The sequence below is a fragment of the Antennarius striatus genome, chromosome 20 (assembly GCF_040054535.1).
Source record: "Antennarius striatus isolate MH-2024 chromosome 20, ASM4005453v1, whole genome shotgun sequence".
Taxonomy (NCBI): Eukaryota; Metazoa; Chordata; class Actinopteri; order Lophiiformes; family Antennariidae; genus Antennarius; species Antennarius striatus.
The window spans coordinates 5,176,821-5,203,953 of NC_090795.1; the positions used below are offsets into that span (position 1 = coordinate 5,176,821).

A 27,133-nucleotide genomic window follows, 5' to 3' on the forward strand; every position below is an offset into this window, starting at 1 on the left:
CAGTAATTACCACTTTTTACAGTGTCTTACCCTCTGTAGATAATGTTCAGCTTCTATACCAGAAGTGTTTCGTATGAATAGTTTAACTGTTTGCCACTTTATATGAAACAGCTGCAGTTTTTACAGGATGGGAATAAATAAGTCGTGCACACTATGGTTCAACTGGGGGTTGAAATACCCTCCCCGTGTTCCCAGCTAAACACAGGCCTGTGTACCCTCTGCAGAGTATAATAGCATGATATTAAAAATGCCCACAGCGATTGTTAAGTCACAGCAGCACATTTGCAACGTGATGGATGACCTTTTGTGTCTCCTAATGAGACTTTTTTCATGACTTTAAAAAGCAAAACATACTGTAGCATGTAAAAAAGTAACTGCCCTGTGTAAAGTCTGCAATATTAAGGGCTTTTGTGAGCAGCGGGAAATTAAAACACAGTTTTCTGTATAGCAGATAGTTGCACAGACAGCTATTACTATAATTTCTCTTTTTTTCTGACTGCAATTAAAATGATTAAATTCATCTTAAGAGCCCTAAACCCGGCATTGTGTGAATGGTATTTTGAATATCAGCTGCTGTCGGTGGAAATCTCTCCTGGAGGTGTGAGGCTGTCCAAACTTCACGAGTCACAGCATTAAGAATCGTCTCAGGGGTCAGGAGGGGTCGTGACCGATCACCCCCCCGGCTTTCCTATAACAAATAACTGATAATGACCTTCGACCTTCCTGTTTTTGCATGAGAATTGATATCAGTATTCCACTACCCCCGCTCTGTATCAGCCTCAGGACCATTTGAAATGCCAGCCCTCGAAATCCAAACTTGTTTTTTTTTTTTTTTTTTCTAATGAACCTATCCAGAGATGGGGGGTGGGTAGGTTGCCTTCGGGAGGAGGAGGGTGGAGATGGGGGAGGCGAGCTTTGGGCTCATCTGCATCACAGATTAGGGTGCTTAGAGAAAAATCAACCATCCATGATTCATTACATGTTTCCTGCTGAGCCTCTGAGACGGCAACCGTCCTAGGAAAAGGATCCTAGCAACAGCAAGGACTCTCTGGCGGCGCGGCAGCCTATCAGAAACTTTGATGCGTGATCAAAATTGAGCCAATGAAGAGAGGAGGGCACGCAGAAAGCGTGATGATGTGTCTGCTCATGCTGTTGGCCAGACTGATGTGTGTTTAGGGCTGAGAGGGTGTGTGTGTGTGTGTGTGTGTGTGTGTGTGTGTGTGTGTTTGGGTGTGTGTGTCTGTTTGTGTGTGTGCGTGTGTATCTAAGATTAATTTCTATCTTCTATTTTATTTTAAATTTAATTCTTGTCTAATGGTGTTATTAGTCACTGTTAACTAATTAATTATTAGCAAGCGCAATTGTAATATAGATTATATTTATTGTCTTTTCATCGGAGTCTGAGTTGATTTTTTTGTTTATATTTACCAATTTATTTCTTTGCATTGTTTTAATTACCTTTAAATTTTCCCTTCACTTCTCAATCTTTCATACTTATTTTTTAGCATCAGCCACAATTCTCACTTTGTCAGTTTAAGAAATTTTAAGCTGCCACACCATAAGAAGTTTCAAATGTCACTAAAAATATTATAAAGGAATACTGTTTCATTCTACATCGCCAGGTGTAATAACACACATAATACAGGCATTAACGTCGTAACTCCGTTCTAAAATGCCTGTTTAATCACTTTATATATTCAAATTCTGAGAAAACAGACATCAAATTAATGAATTCCTCCATTTTCATTTGATTTGAGTTTTTTCCCCTGAGGAAAAGGTGTAATTCAGCAACGTCGCTCTTCAGGGAAAATCACTTTTATTCTCTTTATCATGCACATTATCTCGCAGACTTTCTGTGCTTCATCATAAACATCCCCCCAGCCACCGAAAACACAACATATTAGTGATAATGTTGATTTACAGCGTGCACTCCTTACATGTAAATGATCCAAAAAGTGTGGGATGTTTGTTCACCTGCTTCATTGTAATCATACTTCATTATTCAAAGAGCTATTTGACCATTATCTGATGTCAGATAGGCCTGACGCTCGCTTCAAAGGGATGTGTTTTGTGCTCATTGAAACCCCCTAATAATGCTCAGTGTGATAATATATCACTCTAATGTCTCTCTCGCCACTTCAGAGTAAGCTTGCTCTTGTTCACAGGGTTCCCATGTCCCTACAAAAACACGAATTGAAGAAAATATGAGAAAATATTCACACAGCAACCAGTTTCACACTTTATTTGAACCTAAAAAGGGTTACGTAAAGATCCATGCCACCAAATCATGACTTTGCTAACTTGGATGGTTTTTTTATTCCTCTCTAGATTAAAGTAACAGAATCTCATTCTCAATTTTTATGGAGCATTTCATGTTCCATTTTTACTGTGAATATAAGCAGGACGGGAAGAATAAGAAACAGGAAATACAAGAATAGAAGGGGGGGAAAAAACTGCAAACTGAAGACGACACTCGGTGAACTAGACCAAACAACAAAAACAAAATTTAAATACGACCTTGTCCGTGAACATTTTTGCTAAGTCACATCAGATGGATGTTTAATGAGGTAGAAAACAACTTCTATGATCCAAAGCAACCTACACATTGTGCTCTTTTTTGATTGAGGGACCTCCAGAGGAACTGACAGACTGTGCATTTCTAGTTTTATGCTGACACGCCTATTCCCCAGAGGATAGACCCTGATGACTTTAGTGATAACATTTGATGTAGCACCACCAACAGGTCAATTCTTACTCCTTTTTAAAACAACCTGAAATCAACAGAAGCAAAATGTAATACAGATATTCATTATCCTCAGAGGATGTGTCAGAATGGCTTTTGTTGATCCTCTGACTCCATGAGGTTTGGCAAAAAAATATAAAAGATTCCCAGTCAATTTCTCTATTTTGCAGTAAAAGAGTATAAAAAAATAATTAAACAATCAAAAGCTAAAACGATCCTTAAAGAAAATGAATGAGTGACCATTGGGGTAGTTTTTATTGCAATAAGCAGTGAAGTTGAAGCTATTTTCAATCCCCCCAAAAACAGCAACAGCAGTACGCTGCTGGAAAATGACTGTATTGATCTGTGAGCAGTTATAACCTCCTGAGTCCACCTGTGCTTATGACTCACCGTTCTCTCCCAACACTAGGAATGCTAGAATTGTCAGTGTGTTCATGATGATGTTACCGTTTAGCTGAAAGCACAGTCTGCCATGGCTGCTAACACTGGATCTTATTTAAACGCAGATATTTTATCCCTTTATCCTCCTCCTGGAGAGCATAACCTTCTGTTTTTCTGCATTTCCTCCGAGCTCTGACCCTTTTCCTGTTCCTGCAGTACATCTTGCTCCCGCTGAGCCCCTCTATCCGAGGATTTAGTGACACTCAGACTGTCCAGACAGATTTCCAGCCCTATCAGAACATAAACACCTGAGCCGGATGAGAACTTAACTTTCTCCACCGTCACAGAGGCACAGAGTTCCTCCATGTTGTCATTTGGCGCACTGCAGCTGTTGAATGGATTTTAACCATGCCGTTGTTTCTGCGCTCACAATCCAACTGGTACACAGGCGTAAAACTTGAGGCTTTTGTTTCGATGCACATAAATCCATTCTTCACTCTCGAGACAAAGCGGAATTAATACTTCTAATACAATATTGAGAAGCGCAAGCTAAAACACAAACAAGGCATGGAGAATCAATCACTGAAGAATTTTTGGAGATTTATTGTGTTTCACATGGATTCGAGTCAAGAACAAGCATCAAAATGTTCTCAAACATTACATCGACTCAAATGCCTGCAGATGCCATTGAATTATGTTTCACACATCTTCTTGAGACATTTAGAAAAACTGTTTCTTACCCTTCAGACAAAAGCATTTTATAGTAGACGGATGTGTGAATCTTTCCACTCTCCTCACTGGTAAAGTGAAAGGACACACTTGCTATGTTTCCTCCATCCTAATCTGCTGAGTTCACCCTTGGAAAAATCTTACTCCAATTCAGTTCCATCTAAATCCCTGTCTGACAGCTGTCCCAACGTGCAGCAGAACCGTGTTGCGTTTTGTTTCGCTTTCTTATGTCCTGCTCCTGCCTCTTCTCCTTGAGTTCAGGTAGACACATCATTCTGGAAAATAGTTCTGAAAGATTTCTTCCTTCGAGCCTCTTTGAGATGGCTTTTCTTTTTTTTCCTTTTTTTGTAATTCACTGAAAGCCGTAAATCCTTGAGCGGAATAGAGGCCTTCTGATGAGTGGATGAGTAACAAATTCTCTCTCAGAGCTTGTTTGATATGTGGTTTCTGCACAGATGCAATTAGTTAGTGAAAAGAAAAACACCTGTGTTTCAGTGTTTGTTGAGCATCCTGTTGGTTTAATTCTATCACAAGCAGTTATAAATGCAATTAATTTCATTAATTTCAGCAGCATTATGCATTTGTTGCGGTCAAGGACCTTCTGTCTGAAGGCTAGCAGCTCATTTTATTATAATAACAATAAAGCACTGATCTGACTGAACTATGCCCACTTCTTTGTGTTTTGCATAACATGAATAAAACATGTATGATGCAATTTGTGACACGACAGATGACACACTCCGTGCTTTAATCAGCTGCCTTAGAACAGCGTATATTGTTTACTTGGTGCATGTTGTGTTCTTTTCCGTGTAGAGTTGATACATATTTGATGTCTTTAATGAAGATCTGGGACAATGGCTAGATGATGGTTCATGGTTTGATTTTTGCAGAGTTTTAATTATGCATAAATACAGTGTATTTTCCTGATTTCACACATTCTATGTTTAGAATTGCTGAATAATTTAATTTTGTGCAACAGCAACTGTTGTCACAGTTGTTCCTTCTTCTCTGATGTCCTTTGAGAGGAGAAAACCATGACCACTGTGGAAATAAGTTACATTAAAGCACCACATGTAAATTATAACTGTGAGGAGGGCGGCTTAAAATGAGGTTGTCTCTTAAAAAGCAAGGCCATGATTAAAACCACCTTTAGAATGTGTGACAACAACAATAATGTCAGATGGTTGAATATGCAATGAAACACAGGGCTACAAATTAAATATAATAAAATACACTAGAGCAGAGATGTGTCTTCAGCATGCACCATCCATGAAATATTTTCAGAGTTTATTACCAACAATGTTTTTGGTTGCTAAAACTAAATGGGCCCTTGATCTGAGCTGCCTCACAGTGTGAGGGGACAGCTTGTCTTTTTCAAATGTACACTGTGTGAAAAGTCTTCAACAGAACAATCCAACACGACCTCACCAGTGACTCCCAAGAGGGGCATACATGACCTGCAGGAAGGAGCAACAGGTATCCAGGACTTTACTTGTTGGACAGATTCAGAAAAAAAGTCCTTGGTGAGGTTTTTCATTTATAAATAACCTTACATACATGAATAAGTTAAAATACACTCATGTACATCTGTCTGTCAGGGTTTTTGTCTTTCCTGTGACTGTCATTCTATTGTATTGCGTACACTTATGACATATTGTGTCTCCATGTGGGGATAGGTGCTCGTCATCACATTGTTGAAAGTGTGTGATTTTTCCGTTGAAATCAGTCAGACGTTGGCTGACGAGGAGCCTGACAGTGAGCTGTCACTCTGCTCCTCACTCCTCAGGAGGTAGATGTCCTCAAACTGGAAGTCAATAGAATGAATTGGCAGCTTTTTTTTTTTTTTAAACCAGTCAGAAACAGTTGTGTAATGACTTAGGGAGGCTGTGGAAAGTAAGGCAATGGATGGAGATAGACCACTACCTCAAAAATGTTTAATTAAATCCTCAGAGACTGCTGGCTGCATGGGAACAAGAGCCAAATGAGTTGCTGGGTCATGTGCATGTGTTCTGCCACATGAATAATACAAAACACTGCAGGCTCATTCAAAATAATCTGAGAGCGCTGCTCATTCTGGGGCTCTGCCCATGTGACAGGAAAATCCAAGGTGTTTTGTCAATTACTGGGTTTAGCTTAGCATTTGCAAACAGGAGGAAGGAGATACTGCAGCTCATGTGACTCGATGGAAACTAGGAATAAAGTTGGTTAAGACTCGGAAGCATTTGATGCTAATTTGTTTACTGATGACATATCATGAAAAAAAAAAAATTAATATTACGTTTTATATTACCAATGGATCAAATGGGTAATGTCAAAAAGGTGAGGTTGAAAAAATGCAAGATGAAGTAAAGCAAGAATGATATTCCTGTCAGCGCCAGTGCAACATTTTAGTGTCTTTTAGGTCATTGTTTTGGTTCTTGGCATTACTTGTTGGTTTTGCTCTCTGCTTTGACCAGTGTATCCATTTTCATAAATATAAAACAAAACACTGTACACAACCTAGATAGCGCCAAACAAAAACATAGCCCAGAGCATGAGTAATGAAGCGCTAAAGATCCAGGGATTTCCCTCAGGAGACCAAGAACAGAGCTAAAATGAGAGTTTGGCCTCTCAGCATGAAAGACACGTTCATGTTTACTCTTTATCGGTTGTTTACAAAGACGAGCAAATGCTTGCGCGTCAGTTTTATATGACGAAAAGATGTCAGAGCTGAGTTTAAAGTTTGTTGGGCTGCCCCCAGGTGGCCAAAAAAGTTCAGGTTCAAATGTACTTTTCATCATATGAGCAGTTCAGTCAGTTCCTCAGGTAAAAAAAAAGAAAAAAAGAACAAAAGAAAAAAACAAAAGTTTTTGAAAATGACTAGGTTGAGAGTTTGAAGAGTTATTTTATTTAAAAAAGTATTTTGAGTGACAGGGTTTACCACAACCTTCACAGAACATCTTACAGTTCTGAAACCTGTGACTAGTATGTGATATTTGCTTGTTTTAGAAGATACTGACATCAAATTGGTCGAATTGCCTTCACATGTTTGTGGGACTGGATTGTTCATTTTTGGATGTTTTATGTCTACTTTTTTGATTGGGTGATCCATTGATGATAGGTTGGCAGTTAGTCTGAGTGCTCCTAGGTCAGTCTAAACTGAAACCCAAATTGCTCCCAGGGTTCAAACTAGCACCATGCTTAGCAGCTTCCTGAACATACATACATCTCTATAGATAAAAGCACTATATAGTAGCAACCGGCCACTAGTTACATTCGTCATTCCTCTCTCTGGATTAATAGACTTGTGTAATATAAAGATATGGTGTTTATGTGAATGGATGAATGCAATAAAAAACCACGAGGATGTGTTCTTCTTTAAGGATTTGTTAGCAGGAGGCCATAAGAAATGAACATTCCTGAGACTTTGCTATATTTCCACTCAGTGATCATGAGAACAATGTGTCCAGAGCAGATCTGGATGATGCAAAGCCTAGTTTAAGAAATCATTTACAAAAACACTCATGGAAAGTTAGCATGTAGACAAATCCACTCCATATAAAGAATCCTACAAAAACAGAACATTATACTGCGGCTGTCATACATGAGGACAAAAGGTGTAGCAGTGGGTATACGTACCACCAATGAACTAACGCCACAGATGACTGGTGGCATCTCTGCCAACAAATATATATGTGTGTCTAAGTGTTTGGATGAGCGTTTAAAAAAAGGCACCAAGTCCACCGAACCGAGGGAAGAGTCGAGGAGCCTTTTTCTTTTTGGATTCCGCCTCCTTTAGCCACATTTTTTTCCGCTTGGAGTCTGTGTGTCCTACAAAATAAAAGAACAGACATTTTTATTAAATATTTAAGACTTAATAAGACGATATTAAGAAATAATGAGCATGCAAGACATGATTTAGATTTAGGATAATGTGAGGGAAATGAGGAGGTTGATTCCAGTTCAGGTGTGGTGATAACCCAGACGCTGCTTTAACTACCAAATAATCCAAATTATCAATCCTTATTTGTGCAAAAACAAAAAATTTAGAAAATGAACTGTTGCCACACAGACAGGAGATTGATCATTGATCAAATTGATTCTCATTTAACTCATGACAAGAAAGTAAATAAAGCGCGTGTTCCATAATGTTTAATAAGAATAAGTCAGAATAAGAGTATTTATAACAAGCCATTACTGATTCATTGTTGTTTAGCATCAGACAGTAACAGCATTCTAAAATGCATAGACATGCTGTTTTTCAGCCAGCGGCAGTATTTAAAAATTCGCTCTGTGAAGGCCTGAATTTCAGCAATTTGTGTCATTATCTCAGAAATAGAATTAAAGGCCTTTATTTGCACCCCAGCAGGAAATGTGCACGGTTAAATGAAAGGTTCCCTCCTCAATACTTATGAAACATTCAGCGACTGTGTGTTGCAGATAATTGCTTGGATTTGTACATGGCTCGCTGACCCCCGTGATGGAAAACAGAGATTGACCTCTGACCTCTGCTCGTTACTGCAGGATAAAACAAAGCTACCTAATGGACACTTCTGTCCTCTGTGTTTACATCTGTCAATCTAACACGCCACTCTTCGTCATTGTCCTTTGTGCGCCCGTCAGACACAAAAGCAGACAAATTAGCTTCGCTTATTAAGACTCGACTCTTTAAAGGAGGGGGCTCTGTGTTCGTGTAATTAATCAGCCTTGCAGGGGATGGTGGGCGGACCTCTCGTTAGTCCCAGGCTCTGAAGGCCGTGTTCCTCCTCTTCCTCTGAGGGGTTTTGCTCAGAGTTCCTCAGGTAGCGTTGATGCACGCCGAGGCCAGGAAGCGTATTTTGTCTACGGTGACGGAAATCTTCCTCCAAGGGGTCTTCGGCTGTAGCGTCTGTGGGTACGGGCAGAGCAGAGCAGAGCGGGGGATGAATCATACCTAAACCTCCCATTCTCACCGTCTGAATGGATGGCTTAAGGCGTCCAAACTAACATTAAATCTGTATTGCCCCCCCAACACCCCACCTCCCCATGTCGTATCTTTGAATTTCAGCTTTCTGACATGAGATGTTTGGTGTAAAAAGAAAGCAGATGAAAGGGAAACCATATTACCTTATGATGCCCTCGGCAGCGTTAGTACAGTCAGCCAGTGGATAAGAAAAAAAAAATAGATGTGCACATCTATTACAGCAAGTTGAGCAAAAGTCCAAAAAGGTATATTGATGTTAGTGATGTGAAACAACAAAAATGATAGAAAACAAGACGCTCAAAGAGTTCCTAAGGCTACATAGACCCCCTCCCCCCTGCCTTCCTTTCAAGCAGCAAACCTATATTTCATTCATATTTCATCTGCTTGACTTTATTGTGATTAGTCATGTAAATAAATTGAGATTTGGTTATTCTTTTCTCCAGGTAATTTACATTTATATTGAATTAGTGGCAGGCAGGGTACAGCGAGGTGGGTGGGTGGGTTTTTGGTGGGTTGGTGGTGGTGGTGGGGAATTTATTATGCTGTGAGATTACAGACAGATCTCATCGCCATTGTGTTGTGTAATTAAGGCAGTGGAGAGTAGAATAAAGGGGGCCAGATGCTCGGCGTGCTGAATCTGGTCCCATTTAGAGGAGGATCTACACCAGCATTGCAAAATCTCCAGCCTAGTGTGTGACAGCAGCGCCTTAAAGACACCACAAGTCATTAGAGATGTGCTAGCTTTGTTTAACGCAGCACTGTATACCTGTGAGAGCACCTCAACATAAACATTCTGACATTTTAATGACTAATGCAGATTGTGAAACTACAGAGGAAATCGTAGCTATGAGGTCCAAGCACCCTTGAAGGTCTTTTCTTTCCTTTAAGAGACATAAATGCACAATTTAGATGGAGATGGCTCCTCTTTCAATGCATTCAGGTGGAACTCGAGGGTTTCGAGGCAGCATGGGCCCACGTCCTAATAATGACATCACTGGATTTCCATTCTCTCCGAATAGGCAACCTATTACCGAAAGACCTCCAAGTCTATTTCTTTCTCACAAATCCTTTTTGGACGTGTTAAGAGCGAAAGTGGTTGAGTGTTTCCTTGTTTAAAAACACCTGAACTTTAAGATGATTTATGTTGCCTCGGCCCCCAGACAAAGACTTTGCAAATCAGCTTTTTAAAATTGAACATAGCTGACCCCTGCAAAGAGAGACCAGCAACCAGCGGAATAATATAAACAGGACAATTGGAGGCTTTATTCTCAAGGTGGCTGCTACTCGGTCTCTATCCAGCTTTGGAAGAACAGCTAATCCCAACCTGCATTTGTCTGCTGATCCCATCAATAGAAGTTCGACAGCTGGATTAAGTCAACATGTATGTGATTTCAAGCTTGCTTGCTTTGTTCCTTCCCTCCTTCGCTCTAGAGGATCAATATTTGCATCTATTATGGCTGATAAGATTTCTTCCGCCATCAAGTCGCATAATCCATCATCAGTTAATTAATTTCAACAACAAAAAAAACAATATCAAACAGCAGCGATGATAATGAGATCTTTTAGTGCTCATGAAGGCGTCCTTCTATTTTCTGGACTTAATTTGAAAGGCAGCGTGAACACAGTAGAAATGCTTTCATTTGCGGCTATTGTCCTGGGAGTGCCAGTCATTTGTCTCCAGGCTGAACAGAGCTGTGTGTTGCGGTAGAAGCCGTTTCACACACACTGTCCACCCAGGTAAACACACAGACACACAAAATGTACGTGTTTCGACCAAAAGATGCCTTAATCGCAGTAGGTTGGAGCCTAAAGCTCAAAAGAAATCACTGTTCAGGGGGAGGCTAACCCTACATGACATCTACAACTGTGGACCAGATTATTTTCAGCAGTCCACCATCCCCTGGTTCAGGGCGTTCAGTGTCATGCTGATGCGACTCTTTTGCCGAGCACAGAGAGATACAATCTGTGTCCTTGTTCAGACACCGCTAAGAAGAACCTGCCAGCTTATCTTTGCCATCGTTCATAAAGTGGCCAGTGGCAGAGCAAAGCTGGTAGACAGGGTGTTCAGACCGGATGCTACTGTTAGCCAATAGGAAGCCATCATTCATAACATGGGAATGTCGAAAAGAGGAAATCACAGCCTTGTGCTTTATATTAGGACAGGATGTCTGTTTCTGATGAGAATGTCTTTGGCTAATAACAGGACTGCACTGACAAGAATCAGTGGAAATGACTCTTCTGGAAATAGCTTTCACTTCAAATGTTTAATCATGTTTAACAGTGTGTCGTGCATGACTCCAGTTGTCCAACCCACCGCTGTCTGGTTCCTTAAATATTTGTGACTCCTGTTGTAGGGAGGAAAAATAAATCATTCAGCCATATGATGTCATGCATGATGTCATTTTGTATGCCAACAGTGTCATCTAGTGGACACATGAGGTTCTACACTCGACTTAATAAAATTCAGCTATTCATTTTGGGACTTATTTGAATGAACTAAATGTAATTTTTTTTACATTTTCATGACATCTTTCACTGTGCATATCTTTAAATTAGTAGAATCATAGTCAGATGCTGAGTTGTTTTTAAGTAATTCAAAGGTGGCTATACTGAAACCATGGTAACCTTGTTTGGAAGTTATGTGCGGGTTCACATGAAGGCTATATACCAGCGGTGTCACTAGAACCATTTAACTGGGTCCTGTAAACTTAATATTTGAGTTTGACATCCTCCCATACTCTATAATAAATGAAGAAGGAAAGTGTTTTTTCTGATCCACAATTTCAAATTTATGCAGCTTTTCTAAAATATGAGGTGTGCATCTTGTGGCCTAGATCCATGCAGATCTTATGGGTTATTAAAAAGACAGGTCTTCAAACACAAAAATTTGGTTTGTTTCCGAACCAGTTGCTGGGTAAGTATTGGACCAGTGCAGCTATGGTCTTGTGACTGTCTAACAAGTTTAATATTAGCTCTAAGTTTCTCCATGACAACATCATACTATCAGTTTACAGTCTCCAAATTATAGGAAATGTGGTTCCAAATTTAGAACCTTATTACACCCAGATAAGGGTAACAGCGATGATTCATTTTTACCTCCGCTGGTGACGCTGAATAAATCGTAACCAGCAGGGGGCGTTGTTGTATCATAAATATATACTTGCTCCAGTTTCGTTCCAATTACAGTACAGTACTCGTATCCACCAAACTAATTTATCATTTAAAGATATAACATAGTACATATTTAAAACCCTCTTGCAATTAAATAGAGGAAAACACAGAGCTTTATAGCCGACATTTTTTCTTAACATTAACATATTTGTGGTGAAATTGTGATTTATTTTTTGTAGTAATCATCTAAGACACATCCTGAATTTACTCATCAAATTTCAACACCTACGCTGAAACTGGTGGGGATTGAGGTGTGTGTATGTGTGTGTGCGTGTAGAGGGGGGGGGGGTGCAGACAGTGTATGTAAGCAGATGAGGCAGGCGCAGGGCTGCGGTGTCACCTAGCAACCAAACTGCGCAAGGGCAAACTCTGCTTCAATCAGCGTCGGTGTAGAGGAAATTAAATGTAATACAAGTCGGGTAGTGGAAGACAGAGCCTTTACACCATCGAGACACACTGGCTTGTACATTCAGGGTATTAAATGAAATGCCATGGCTATAATCGGTTGTAGCTGAGGTTCAAGCAGAGGCCTCACCCTGCTCCTCTGTTGGCCTTCTCACTCATGACTGTGTCTCTAAAAAATATGCAGCAAGCCTTGAGTAAATAAACTATAGCCCCGAGCACATTCCTCAGGAAACACACAGCCTGCTGTGTGCAGTGACCTCTGGGCCGACTGCAATTATATATCCGATTCAGCTCAAAGTTCGAGCAGATCAAACCTAATGTTTTATAGGATACCAAGTTGGAACATGCCCGTCCCCGCCAAGATCAGGTTGTGTTTGAGAGTGGAGGTGTGCACCATCTGTACTTTCACATAACCCATAAAATATGTCCGCAAATGAAGTAACCACCAGGAAAGTTGTAGGAGTCCTGGGGAGGAGGGTGTTCTCACCTGGTTCTTAAAAAGAAAAGCACGCAGAGGTGACTCCTTCAGGAATGAATGGAATTATTTCAGGTAATGGAAAAAGTAACGCTTTACCTGTTTCCTGCAGTCAGTTACCAAACCCTGCCGTGAGACATCCACGCTTCAATGGAGATATTAGTGGTGGGTTAAAATAACACACTCATGGTGATGATGGGGTGAGTGTACAAAAGAAGCAGCCGCTGTGTTTTCCTTTATTGCAGTCGTGTGAAGCAAGTTTTAAATAGTCAGGCACGAGCACACACACACTTCATACGTTCAGTAATAGTGAAAATCAAGCAAAACAAAAAAAGCAAACGTAACACAAATGACACCAGGTGACTGCAGCAGACGTTCCTCCACTTCCCATGAGCTGAAGTTTATTGATCAAATCTGAACACTTCATTTTGGTTTTAATGTGATAGTTCTTTTTTTTTTTTTTTTATAAAAGAATTACATTTCCCCTGTGTGTCCAGAAAACACCAAAAGGTTTTGTGCGGTCTGGGTCGAGTTGCGGTGAAACTACAAAAGCAGCCTCCTGGAATCAGCGATCAGGCAGAAACAAAACATTCTGTGTTGTTTGTTTGCTTTTCCAAAATACAGAAATTTAAAAGGTAAGAAATTTTATGAACATTTTCACAATCAACTATTAATAAACAATGCCATTCGTTTAAACACACGCGTGAACATGGAAAACAGCTAACAGGTTAGTTCAAGTCACACACATTAGGGCAATGAGGTTAAGCTTTAATCATTCACTTGTTAAATTGGTCAAATGAAAAACGGAAAAGAAAAAAAATTTACAGGCAAAATTCTAAATGTACAGCATCTTTTTTTTTCCTGCTACAAGACAATATCCTCCCCGAAAGGAAATATATATTTTTTTATATATATTTATATAGCATGTACCCAGCATTGTGCATGGCAGAAATAAAAAGAATAATTCATATATTGTAGTAAACAAAAACACAAATTCGAGCAAGATGGTCCCCCAGAAATAATGGAATAAATACAAATATACAAAAACAGTGAACATCTCTCTCGCCTCCGTTCCAGCTAAGCTAAAATGAGAAAAGTGTTCCTTGGGAATGAGATGCAGGAGGACAGAAGGGCGAGAGACCGACCGCCAGAACCAAACAAAGTCACTGGGCGAGGTTTTTTTTTTGTTTTTTTTTCCAGCTGTGAAATCTGAATGTTGCGGCGAGATTGTTACTTGTTGTCCAGTCTTAGCAGCTGCTCCTTACCATTAACTGTTAAGGATTTTAACTGACCATCCTCTTCCACTTCCACCCGCTCCTGGCCGTTCTCCACGATCCTGTAAACACAAAGAGCAAGACTGGGTTCTTAAGAGATCGGAAAAAGATCAACATCCTGTTCTAAACGTCAAGAAGCCGCAACAACACCAACAGGCACGATTGATGCTCGTTCTCTCTAAACAAGCCATCTGATTTTCTTTTTTTTACGACTGATTACATGTTTATTAATCTGTTGCTTATCCGCAGAGGAATGCAACAGATGAGGAGAAATTTTATAAGCTGGAAAAGGCTACAGCAAAACTCCTAATTATGCATCTTACATTTTAGTGCCAAAATTTAGCAGATGTTCCAAAAGACTCAACCAATTACATTCAATGTATGAAGGATGACAGTATGTCTGACGGGAAACAGGAAAACAAGTCAGATTCTGACTTTATTTTTTATTTTGCAAAATAAAGAATATATATTTAAATTCAAGTACCGCTTTGTAGTAATTTTTCTGCCGTTGACAAACTTAGTGGAGGTCGACACAGATCTGAAGTTACCCATTCCTCCTCCTCCTCCTCCTCCTCCTCCTCCTCCTCCAGTACCGAAGGATGAGAAGGAGGTGATTCCTCCACCACCCATGTCTCCAAATGAGCTAAAACCTACAGAAGAGTGCACACAAACACATATTAGCGTTACAGATTTGCGATGAATCCGAGACATGTGGTGTTATTTGACGTGATGCAAGCACCTGAGTCAAACCCTGAGAAGCCCGGCCCAAACGCTGGGAAGCTCCCAAAACCAAAGAGCGATCCCCCCATCCTGCTTCGGTGCGCGCCCCTCTGGCGATTGCGGCCGCCTCCTAAGAAGTCATCGAAGGGATCATCGGCTGCGAAAGGAAATGGTAAAAGTTAGAAAAGTTCACAGAACATAGCTAGGAAGGCTGTTATTCTAAAATAATTTCAACTTTTACATTTTCACATTCCAGTCACTTGATTGTCGATATGAAAGTACTAAATAGGCCTGCATTATCGCCGATGTTAGCTTTCAAAAGATTCAATCGAGATAAAAGATTTTAAAAAACTCCTAATTCCTGGAACAATATCAGCCCTAAACTGCCAAAGAGTCCACGCCTTCACTCTCATTCTAAAGCCCCTGTGGACATGCTACTAATTGCATGCTGCCAAAGTGGGTCACCCCAGCAGGACGAGGCTGAATCGGGGAGAAATCTCCTCTTTCGACATAACAAGAAATCTTTGTTTCTTCAAACCAACATGAGGCTTAAAACAAAACAAAAAACCCTGACACAGTTGTGACGGCATTACCATTTATTTACTAAGAGACATTTAAGCGAAAAGCTCAGCTCGTGCAAAGCCGACAGTAAGAAAGCAAACATTGTTGGAGGAAAAACAAGGAGCTGCAGGGCTTAAGAAATACTGCTTAAACGTTGAATTCTGATTTAGTTTTTGTGTATACGATCACAAACAAAAGTCCCGACACGCTCCTGACAGAACTTAAAAAGACCCGTCAGGCACCGAGAGAAGGAGCCTAGAAGTGGTAAAAAGAATGCACCACACCTATGAAGGTGCAACGGAGCTGAATGAATTCAAAATGATTAGTTCATTGTGTTTTTAAACAGTTCATGGAAGCCATCATTTGCAAAAGCTGCCAGATATGCAGGTGTAATGAATTCAAATTCAGTTTTTTCTAATGTGAACCGACAACGCTGCTCATTACGGGTGAATGTGACCAAACGGACATGAATATCGAACATGTTTGAATGTACATAAAAACAAGCCAGTTGAGGAAAACCGATTATGAGAAGCACACCTTTAGAGTTCCTGTGATGAAGGAGATGCTGACAGACCAGACGACGTTTAAGCCCAACGCATTTTAATAAATACGTTTGTTTAAACCAAATATTTTTGTGTCCAATTATGGGAGCACCTTAGGAGTACGCTGGATATTTTGTTGCATTTTTCTTATACTTGTACAAAATGTCCAAGACAAACTGTCTGTGTTTATCTCCTTCTTGTTCCGTGCTTCACATGAACGTTTGAGAACGACTGTGTGCTGTTCTTGGCAGACACCTGAGACCCCGTCCCCATGTGAATCTGGATTTGACTCTCTCTCTCTCTCTCACACACACACACACACACACACACACACGCCTCCCTCGGGTGAGTGACAGATCTACAAGGCCAACTGCTGCTCACTGTAGGCGAGAGAGTTTTAGAACATATCTGGCTTATGTTTCTACGACTGTCATCCAAAGAGCGGTCAAGATATGCGTTGATTTCACCAGGGGGGAAAAAAAACACTTCAAATAACCCCCGACTCCTAAATCGTTAACCTAACTGGCATAAATAATGTTTCCAGTTACAATACAAGTTGAATTTTAGTCTTCTGGGAACAGATATTTATGGCTTGGCTTTTTGTAAACGATCAACAACAACAGATGTCAGTGTCACACCAATGTGACACACTGGACGATTTCAGAGATTAAGAATTCAAACATAACTTGTGATACAAGTTCTCACAATGTTCCCTGTTTTGCATGTGTTCAAACACATGAAGACACACACACAGACACACGCTCTCTCTGCATTATTACATCTGCTTTTGTTTTAATACGGAAGCTATTTTTGAAAGCATTCCAGTTGAGTGAAGTAGACACTCAAATTCATCCTCGGCCTGCGTCTGAACTCCATATTTAGAGCTACGCGGGGTGAACTGCACATGCCTTCCAATCAGCCTTTTGCTGAACCCGGACAACCCAGAACAGGCTATAAAAGCTAAACTCCTATAAGTACATTTAATGCAAGGACTGACGCTTCTGATACAATCGAGTAGCGAGCTGTCACAACAAATGAACAGCAGCTGCTCAACTCTACGTTACCTTAGTCAGCAGTCAAATCACCCCGAAGTGTCTGTGAACAATAATCACTTTGAAAAGAATCACTAAAAAGACCAACACCTGTCAGAAAATACAGTCCAGAAACTAAAGCTAATTCTATAACATGCAAATCTATCACTAACAACTGAATTCTATCACTATTAATAATAAATTCCCCTTTTATCAATTTATTTCCAACTCACTAAAAAAACGTCAAAAATGTTCCAGAATTAGTTCCAAAGGAAACAGTTATGTTAAGTTCACGATCAAGTGGACAAAGGGTCGGAAAAGAACCATTTTAGTCATTTTCCTTGAAATGAACCACAGAAACCATTAGATCCATTGTGAAAATGGACACTAAGAAGTTTCTGTAGACTCACTAATTGGAATAACACAGATTATCCTCCTTTAAAAATAAGGTGGGAGTAAACTGAGAGGTCCAAACCCTCGTCAACAGATGAAGGCTACATACTGAAGCTGAGATCCACATCCATTGGGGATACGCAGTGTTTTCCAACATGTGACATTTAGTGGCAGATGACCTCCCAGGGCGATCGGTGCTCAGTGTATTGAATATGCACACAAGAGCGTCGTGGGGGGGACCAGCGCAAGTCGTTACACAAGATTTCCTGGGTCTCCTGCTCCCGTCTTCCACATTTCTAAACAGCAGGAGTGGCTAGCTGACAGGCAAGCTAATTAGAAAATAGAAATGCCAACATAAAAAACTGAGAACCTTCAAAAAGGTCTCTGTTTTTGTTTTCCCCAGTTTATTTTTCCTAGTTTGGACCATTTGGAAAATTAAGAATGAGATGGGCTTACCAAAAAAATCTGCAAATGGATCTCTGCCGCCAAAGAATTCCCTGAATACATCCTCGGGATTACGGAATGTGAAGCCGCCGCCGCCGAAGTGATGGTCATAATGGCCTCCTGTAAAACAGAAATGACAACAAAGATCATTAATTAAAGTTGAGCTATTAACAGTGGTCACTGACCATAAAAATTACTCTGGTGGTTACATAACTGTCAAAATATCACAGGACCAAAACATCAAGTCCTAGTTTATTTTAATCCTTATCATACATAGTTATCTCCACACTGGCTACTGAAATCCTATCAATCCTCTCCAGGGCCTTGACCTGAATGTTTTAATGTTTTATTTTGAAAGTCATGTGCTTACCTCCTCCTCCTACTCCTGAAAGGCCTTCTTTGCCATAACGATCATAAACATCTCTCTTGCTTTCTGTTGGAAGGAGAAGAAAAAGCTGATAAAAAAAAAGGCAAAACATAAAGCGAAACATCCCACCCTGTTGTCACAACCGTTCAGTTGTGTTTACAGAGGTGCTATCCATCTATCTAGACTCACGGAACGCAGCGCACTTCCGTGAAACACGCAAGTGTTTTAAACAGTCTATGAGAGTGTGAAAAAAGGTAATACAGATATAAGGTTGTTTAATTTCAGTATGGGGAAGGTTCATAAACTTTTAAATAACTGTAAATAATAAAATAGGTCATCGCTATATCGCGGAATTTTGTTTTTCACAGGTTAAAGATGCTAACAGTTGTGTCTCCCTTACCATCAGAGAGCACTTCATATGCCTCTGAGAGCTCTTTGAATCTTCTTTCTGCTTCTTCTTTATTGTCTGGGTTCTTGTCTGGATGCCATTTTAACGCCAGTTTCCTGTAACTGAGACACAAACACACAACAGTTATATAAAAAGAGACAAACACATAATGTATGCCATATGACGTGGGTATGTCATGGACAGACTTTAGGATCTTAAAACAGAAAGGGGAGAATGGAAAATGTGAACGTATGTATTACACACATACCTTTATGAGGAACACATCCACCCACAAGTCTTTTTAAGGGTGGCAACCAAGCCAACAGCAAACACACAGATACAAATAACCCTCTGTGTACACACACTGTCTTTCCCCCCACCACGGCAGGAATAACAAAGACGGCCTGAACTGCGCTGACAGTCGGCGTGGGCGCACGCCGCTGCTTACGCTGTATCAGCTGTTTGTGTCCAAGCCCCGGCAGCGGGACCAACGGCGGATGCACGGACACTGCCAACCAGACTGGGAGCTAAGACTCAGCTGCACACAATCCAGCGATCGGCTCCCTTGTGCGTCCATAGTGAACGGGCTTTGTAGTCCGTGTCATTGTTGTAATCTGACATTATTCGGATTTCTAAAGCCCCGGTCAGCAGTCGACCGGTCAGACTGAGATGAACAATGTGGAGTCAGGGGTTGCAGTCAGAAGCCGGTATTGTTCGCTGCCAAACTGTGGCCATTATCCCACTCTGAATGCTCAGAAATCTTTGAGGACATTGTTCCCTTCACATTCTGTATAGAGTCAGGCTGGCGGCTCTGCAGGGCTTTCAAATGACATATTCATGCCATATAGGATGGATGGTACCATAGGATTAAATTTACTGCTAATCTGAGTTAAACTGATTAAAAGTTCAATATTTTGGCTGCTGCTCTGTTTCTATACTCGTCTAATTATCAGGCAGATCCATATTAATTACTAGTTAAGTCAGACACACCAAAGCATCAAATGAGATGCAAATTCCAATTTAAAATATTCCTGATGTGACATGAAGGCGGGGCTTGGTGCAGTGTGACATTGACTAAAAAAAAATGCTAATACCACTACATGTAAATTCGGAGCAATGCTAACAGCTAATGTGCTGAAGACGAGGAGCAGCTGAAGCCGATGAGAGTCATTGTGGTACATCTCTGCCAAACAAACAGTAACAGTTTGTAACGTGTGCTGCTACACACTACACACAAACGCCTTTGTTAACATGTGACACTGAAGCTTCGCTTGAGGTTGTTCTTGCTTTTAACGGTTTGCACCCAGATGACTCAAATTATTACATCTTCGATGATTTCTTAAAGTTTGGACCATATGAACTTGCTGCAATACATTCCAACAAATAATATGTTGGTTATATCTCATTTTAATATTGTATTTTTTCAGGAATTCGAAAATATCAATGATAAACTGAATCAATAATAATGCTAATTTCTTATTTCAAAAGGGGCTTGCTTCTAATTTTGACCTGAAAAATCAACATTCAAATTTAGAGGAAACTCTTCAGCTGTCAAATAAAAAATGTGCTGGTGAGAAACAGACATTCGGAGGAACTGATCTGGTCAGTCGGCGACTGCAGCAGTGGGTGGATGTGACGGCAAGTGTCCGACAGCGTCAAGGTTACAGGAAGAACAGTGGAAACTTTCTGCACAGCCGCCCCTCTGCTCTCTCTTGTGCCAGTTTGTACTTTAGATGGTTATAATTAACCTATGACACCCCTCGAGTGGCCAAGATTGAACGGCAGCACCATAAGCAGGAAACACTCAGGGGGCACTTACGCTTTTTTGATGTCATCTTGCGTTGCGTTTTTGTGAACTCCTAATATCTGGTAGTATTCCACCATGACTGTCTGTGTGTGCTTGTAGCTGCCGTCCTCTATGTCCTACGGTGCTCCAGATGGCCTCTGTGGAGAGAAAATGAAGTTCTGTTACGACATGTTAGCTCAAAGAGATAGAGCTCAACAATCTGTGGCCGAATGAAGCCATGTGTGACGGCTGAGGAGCTGCTCTTATAGAACCAAGGGGTAAATTTGTAAGAGTGGGTGGGTGGGGGGTGAGGGCATTAAACAAGCAATGGCATTAAACGGGGATCCTGCAGCGGAATCAACTGCTCTAAAATAGAGATTCGGAGAGGGGACGGCTAAGCTAACACAAGTCCAGTAAAACTGCATAATAAGTAGGTGATCTTCCCTCACCCTGAGGCTGCAACACAGAAAATCGAATCATGCTTCGCTTTTGAAATTTGGAGAGAAAGGCTAGGGAGCTTTTTTGTTTTTTTCTAAAAATGAGCTAATGTTAAAGTTATGAAGCTTCGGCTCTTGAATACAGGACCGAACAGGTCTGATGGAAATGCACCAGGTGGGTTTGGACTCATCAACATTTCACCTTAAATTCACCTTTTTCTTGTAGCACAGAAGGAATGCTCTGCTGCGCCAACGTCACCATCTGATTAGCATTCTGCACGTAGCTGGTTGTACGATAAATACAGCCGACATGGAGAGTCTGACATAAACAAGTCTGACAAAATCTCTAAAAAGAAACATGGATCAACAAGGCAGTCAGAGACTGCAACATCCCGCGACTTACCCTGACCTACTTTCAGGGTAGGTCAAGGTCAAAGCTTCAGGGTAGGTCAAAGCTATGTACTAGCTTTGACCATAGATCAAAGCTAGTGCACATGTAGATCAAAGCACTAGCTTTGATCTATGGTCTTACTCACACTGGCCTTCTCCCTCATCTTTCCATTTATCCGGTTCCTGGGAGTACAAAAGTTTAAATTTGACCTTGACCTAGTTTTCTCAAGGTCAAGGTCGTCATCTCCTTTTCATCCCCTTTGCTGCCCGAGTAATCTGCTTTTTGTTTCATCTTTCGATCTGCAACGGTTGCAAAGATATTTTGTGGACATAAGAACGGACGACAAACGGACAAACAGACGAACACTGACAATTACAAAACATCACCGCTCTGAAGCGGAATGTAAAAAACCATGATGACACTCAGAGATTAAAGATCACATGACTGATAACACTGTCAAAACCGATACAGCTTCAGTGGCTATCTATGATTCACCCAAGTTTTTATGGCCTTTGAGCTGTACCGTCTGTTGCTCAGTTCGTTTCCCTGGAATTGTGCATAACTCACTAAACAGACATGGATCTCATAATCTGTGAGGGACATGCTTCTAGGACCGTCTGTAAATGAGCAGATAAGACTTCTCTGCTAGGGTATTTTTACTGTGGGTGGGACTTAATGACAGTTTGCCATAAGTTTTCTTTCAACACCTATACAAGGAGAGCAGGCTCTGCGGTGACGTCTGTATAAACAGGAGATCTGTTTCTTCTCTCAGATTAGAGCCGGATAGTTTAAGAAGTTCATCTGTGCATTTGCTCGGCAAAATCTTATTTTCACATTAAAGCAAAACCTCACAGGATCTGATTCTAACATTAAATGACATTATGTCATATTTAAGTCATGAAAAACGGATCCCGGATAAACTTCCTTTGTTGACACTAAACTATAATCTGCACCAACTAATGAAAGCATGGGGTAAACATTAGTTTAAGATGTGCATCATCGTCACTTTCCAACAGAGCTTAGATCAAAACATCAAATAAGGCCAAAATAAATAATCATATAAATAATAGATAATCCCTTTGAACACCTTAAATTAAAAAAAGCAACTTTTCAAGTTAGCTTGTCCATCTCTTTGTCAGACAGACATGCAAATCTTGCTTGAACATTTTAATTAGGATGTCTTAGAGGTCACAATACAAAAGCTAACCAAACCAGGGAACACAGGGAGTCCACCGTGTCCTGTTTGCTATTTATAGTGTGTGGCCTTTGTTGGTAGATTGTCTGTGTGTGTGTGTGTGTGTGTGTGTGTGTGTGTGTGTGTGTTGCAGTTGGGACATGGAAGAGACACCTCTGATGCATGAGTCAGGTGGTGTCATTAATTACTCTACTAGTTTAAAATCATTTAAAATCTGTTAGTTGTTTTTTTTTATCTTGACTTTAAACCCCTGAATAAACACCATGACCCAGAAAGTCATCCATGTCCTCTGAGTTCTGGTGAAGAAACAACCCAAAGTGCAAACTCCGTTTTCTTTCATCCCACTCTCTTAAGCCATTAAGACTCCCCCACCCCCCACCCCTTCACCTGCCACCAGCCCCCCAAAGCTACAGTGAGGAGCTAATGGAGACCAATGCCTGCTGGAGATGCATTTACCCATGGTTCTGTGCAGTGAGTGTATCTGTGCATTCATGTTGGTACTGAAGCCTGGTGGGAGTGTTTAACAGCTAATTCAGCTCTAATGGATTAACAATCCTCAGAAAGAGCAACCAGATGTGGGTCAGACATTCCCAAGATGCCTCCGGACTATGGGCGATGGACATAAATGTTAAATAAATGCTCTGCAGGAATCTCATTCTTTAATAAAATGACTTCATACTCTTTTCCTTTAAGGAAAATCGACTGTGGGAACAGCTGTTCCCATAAACATTCAGTGATATTCCCATGTAAGTCTATTTTAAGAGTACATAGCAGTGATTATCAATTACTTTCATGGTTGACAAAAAAAAAAAAAAGCCTGTCTGGTTTCAATTTGGTTTTTAGTTGTTTAAAATAAAAGACAGCCAGTTGGATTTCAAAGAGGTTTGGGGGAACTCTAGATGTACTGGTTAATCTTCAGGCAGAATCTGACGCAAGACAACAAGCTGCAACAGCAACTCAGGGGTCACCCTGAATGGATGAAACCACCCGGTGCTCTTTGGAATATGGGATTCCCAGGAGTGACAAACCTTTTCCACAGTAGTCGTATCATCATGAGTCAGGATAGGTGCTCCCATTGACTGGAACAAAGGTCAAACTGAATCAGGATGCTGCCAAATGCTACACCAAATGGGACAGAACCTTCCTTCATCTTATTTATTGCAGTAGTTTTATGTCGATGTAGATGATATGAAACAGGTCAAGGTGTGGGCTGCCAGGAAAACAATTAATGGGGTTCTTTTCAACAGAAGTCAGTGGTTTGATGACTCTGGAGAAATCTACAAGAATCCAAAGCAAACTCAACTTGAGAAATTACATAGCAAGAGATTAAAACGGTGGGGGAGGGTTTTTTTTAATTATTATTACTCAGCTGTGCATTACTTCTGTGCAAAATGAAAAATCCCTGGAAGGGGAAAGCACTGTGTTTCAGCATATTTAACTAAGAGTCAAATTCTTGCAAAGGTGAATCGCAAGAAAGATTAAAGGCAGGAATGCAAGTTATGCTGAGAAAGAGGGGGGGGGGACAAACAGACTGAGAGACAGAGAGAGATACTCTATCGATCCAAAACTGGGAAATTCACAATTTCCCAGCTATTCCCTGCACTTCCAATGTATGCTAAAAAAAATTCTATGAGTTAGGGGAAACTTTTCAAATTAACTGATGTTGCCAAAAATATTCACCTTTAATGTTGAATTTAGTTTTAATGGTGCCAATGCAGAAATTTACAGTCAATCTACAGTCAATGAGGCAAAAGTCAGAAAACTACTGCCTTCTAGTTTGGGGGTTATAATTGTGATTAAACAGACTCTGATACTATCACTTGGTCAGAATAAATGTCCCAAGCATGATTGGAATTTCCTGATCAGTCATGGCTATCATAGTTTATCAGAGCTGGCTATTCCATCCAATGTACCAAAAGCAACGTCATGATAGTGTCAGCATTTAATTAGTGAATGGACTCAAAAGTGAATTCAGTGATGTACAAGCTTTCACCATTTCTGTCTGCACAGCAACTCCTCCGCTAATTATGTGCAAAGCAAATCGAGGGTTTTTGTCTGTCTTGAATAAAAGCTAATTAAACTTCCTGGATTCCTTTTTAAGGTCCTTTTAATAATTACCTGGGCTAGCACAGCTTCATACTTTCACAAACTGAACTTTGAGTACATGATGTCAACAAAAAGCAGCTGGAGAAGGTCTGTGAGCATCTCCGGACACTAAAACTGCACAATGAAAAAATCTGACACTAACAAGACGAGAGTACCTGTCAAAACCAGCTGCCAGAAACAGGAAAGAGACCAGAGACACAGGCGGAAATTCAACAGAACCCAGTGACAGGTTTGGTCCTAAACTGTCATCATTCTTAGCAATGACTGGAGTGTGACTATAGCAGCTCACTTTCATTGATTTCCTTCTTTCTTATTTTTAATAGACAAATGTCAAATAAATTGAAGCAAGGAAAATTTGTCAGGATTGATTGAAGCTCTTTTTGAAAACAATAATATGGATATTTGATTTTGAAAATTACTCAAGCAAACTAACATTTGTACTTCAGAAGGTAACCCGGACCTGCTCGCGCGTCACAGGACACGGGTTCTCCAAAAAGCACCGTGACGTTCTCTGCTTCACTCTTACTTCACACAGATGGAGACACAGCAAGTTGAACCGGACTGACCTGTTATATTTAGTGGGTAATTAGTCATCTACACCGGATTACAACAACACAACCTCTTTTCACACTTAAAAAAATGACAAAAGGAATGCTTTTCAAACCTATAGCTACAAAAGGTTACACAACTGTGTTTAGAGAGTACACAGTACTTCTCATGCCAATAAGAAACAGAGCAGAAACCTTCTCATTTTGACTAAAATGATTATCTTAACTACATACTAGTCTTGATCTTTTATTGATAATAATAATAATATTGTTATTATTAATAATAATAATAATAATAATGATAATAATAATAATAATAATAATAATAATAATAATAATAATAATAATAATAATAATAACAAATAACAATGTAAACAATCAAAATGGCGGCTGGAGGCGGTATGCCTTTCAGATGCTACAAACTGGGCACGCGCGAAGTGTATCGTTCCCTATATGAGTCATGTGTTACTTCCTATCACCAAGCCTGTGTAACCACGGCACCAATAAGAGAAACAAACATTGGGTTTCACCAAGTAATGGCTAAACGTTAAAAAAAAAAAAAGAGAGTGTTTATTAAAAGAGTTTTCGTTTCGAATAGGTTATGTTGGCGCACTTAAACATCAACAGGCCACACATCCCAAGTGTTCCTGTCATATTAGTTTATGAAACACAGCTGACCAATCAGATTAACAGAATTTTCCAGAACGTCTTAAAGGCATACGAACACTTTTTAGAGATATTTACATACAGCATGAGGATGCTAATAAAATAGCAAAATGTTACATAAGAACTGAAAACATATCTAAAAATAGCGACACCGTATGTGCACGATTCGTCTTTAACAATAAAACTTAAACACGTTGAATTTTTAATTTTATGGGCCTAATCACCATCAACCAAGACGTGTTTGAGCTAAGCTATCACTTCAGCTACCTTCGGCGTTACCGCTGCCGGTATGCGGGTAAGGATGGCTTTATCTAGCAAAATACAGTGGTCCACCGTAATCAACATTTTAGCCAACGTAACTTAACGCTAACGCATTTTCACTTGATCTTCCAACCGAAAACCTCATCGCTTTGTGCAAGACTGACAGTATAAACTGGTTGATATTACGGCCCTGTGAGGTATCAGATAAGCGAATCAGCAGCATCCCCACATGTTAACGTCGGTTGTGAGGGAAAGATGAGTTTAACATGTTCAGTGGTGTTTCAGCACACTACGGCCACATCAACACATACTGTTAAATCATATTATTTCAACGAAATAAAAAATCTTACCTATCGTGTAACCTTTGTGTCGTTGCTATCCTGTCCTCGTCTTCGTGCGGAACATGTAAGAGAAGCCGCTGGATGTGGTTGGTTGCTGGTGATGTGGCTACCGTAATCGACTAGCCCATTATGCTGATGCTGCTTTTCAGGTCCGTCGGAAATCAGAAACTCCAATACCCTTCAAAAATACAGAGTGGAGGCGTGGCTGGGTGCAATTTGTTAATTTCGCAATATCATGACAAACTATCTGGTTGGTTGATGTTACGTGAAATATTTCACTAACGTAAGGGAAGAACAAAAACACTAAGCTTCATGTGTGGCTGTTGCACACTAGGATTGTCCAACATATACAGGGTTGGTAGTTTAATCGCTAAAACCTTTCCCTATTGCAACACAAGATTTCACAATGAATACAGCTGCTGCCCTTCTTTTTTTTTTTTGACCCTGCTCCCGAAAGATCACTGCTTGCATGTGTGTGAATATATCGCACTATATATAGCCTTTTGGATCAAAGTGCTATAACAAACATATCCTTTATTTTTACATAACCTTCAGTCATGCTACATTGAGGTACCCTGGGTCAAATTGGATCCTTAATACCTTCATCGTTTTGGATTATTGTGGTATTGGCGATGTATTATTTCATTATTCTAGAAAAACTGGTTGGCTTCTGGGACTCAAAAGAAGGTCACAGACATCCGTCATGCAGCCACTTAACATACCCATTCCTAACTTTTTGTATGGTACTGATAACATGTTTAGAATTCAATCATTCAAAACTGTAGGATAGTCTTGCACGAGTTGTAGTGTTTTCAGGTAGAAAAGGCTGGTAGTCC

At 40.3% G+C, this 27,133-nt stretch overlaps 1 protein-coding gene across 1 annotated transcript; it reads right to left on the reverse strand.

Annotated features, from left to right (window-relative positions):
- Window positions 1–3,703: 3,703 nt before the first annotated feature.
- Window positions 3,704–26,491, reverse strand: dnajb6b (DnaJ heat shock protein family (Hsp40) member B6b). Its single transcript, XM_068343807.1, has 10 exons — window positions 26,307–26,491; window positions 20,386–20,510; window positions 18,579–18,688; window positions 18,182–18,244; window positions 17,824–17,931; window positions 14,860–14,997; window positions 14,605–14,770; window positions 14,112–14,182; window positions 8,562–8,720; window positions 3,704–7,663 (listed from the first exon to the last, which is right to left on the reverse strand). The coding sequence occupies exons 2-10, from the start codon at window positions 20,448–20,450 to the stop codon at window positions 7,554–7,556; spliced, it is 990 nt and encodes a 329-aa protein (XP_068199908.1). The 5' UTR covers window positions 20,451–20,510; window positions 26,307–26,491; the 3' UTR covers window positions 3,704–7,553.
- Window positions 26,492–27,133: the final 642 nt, after the last annotated feature.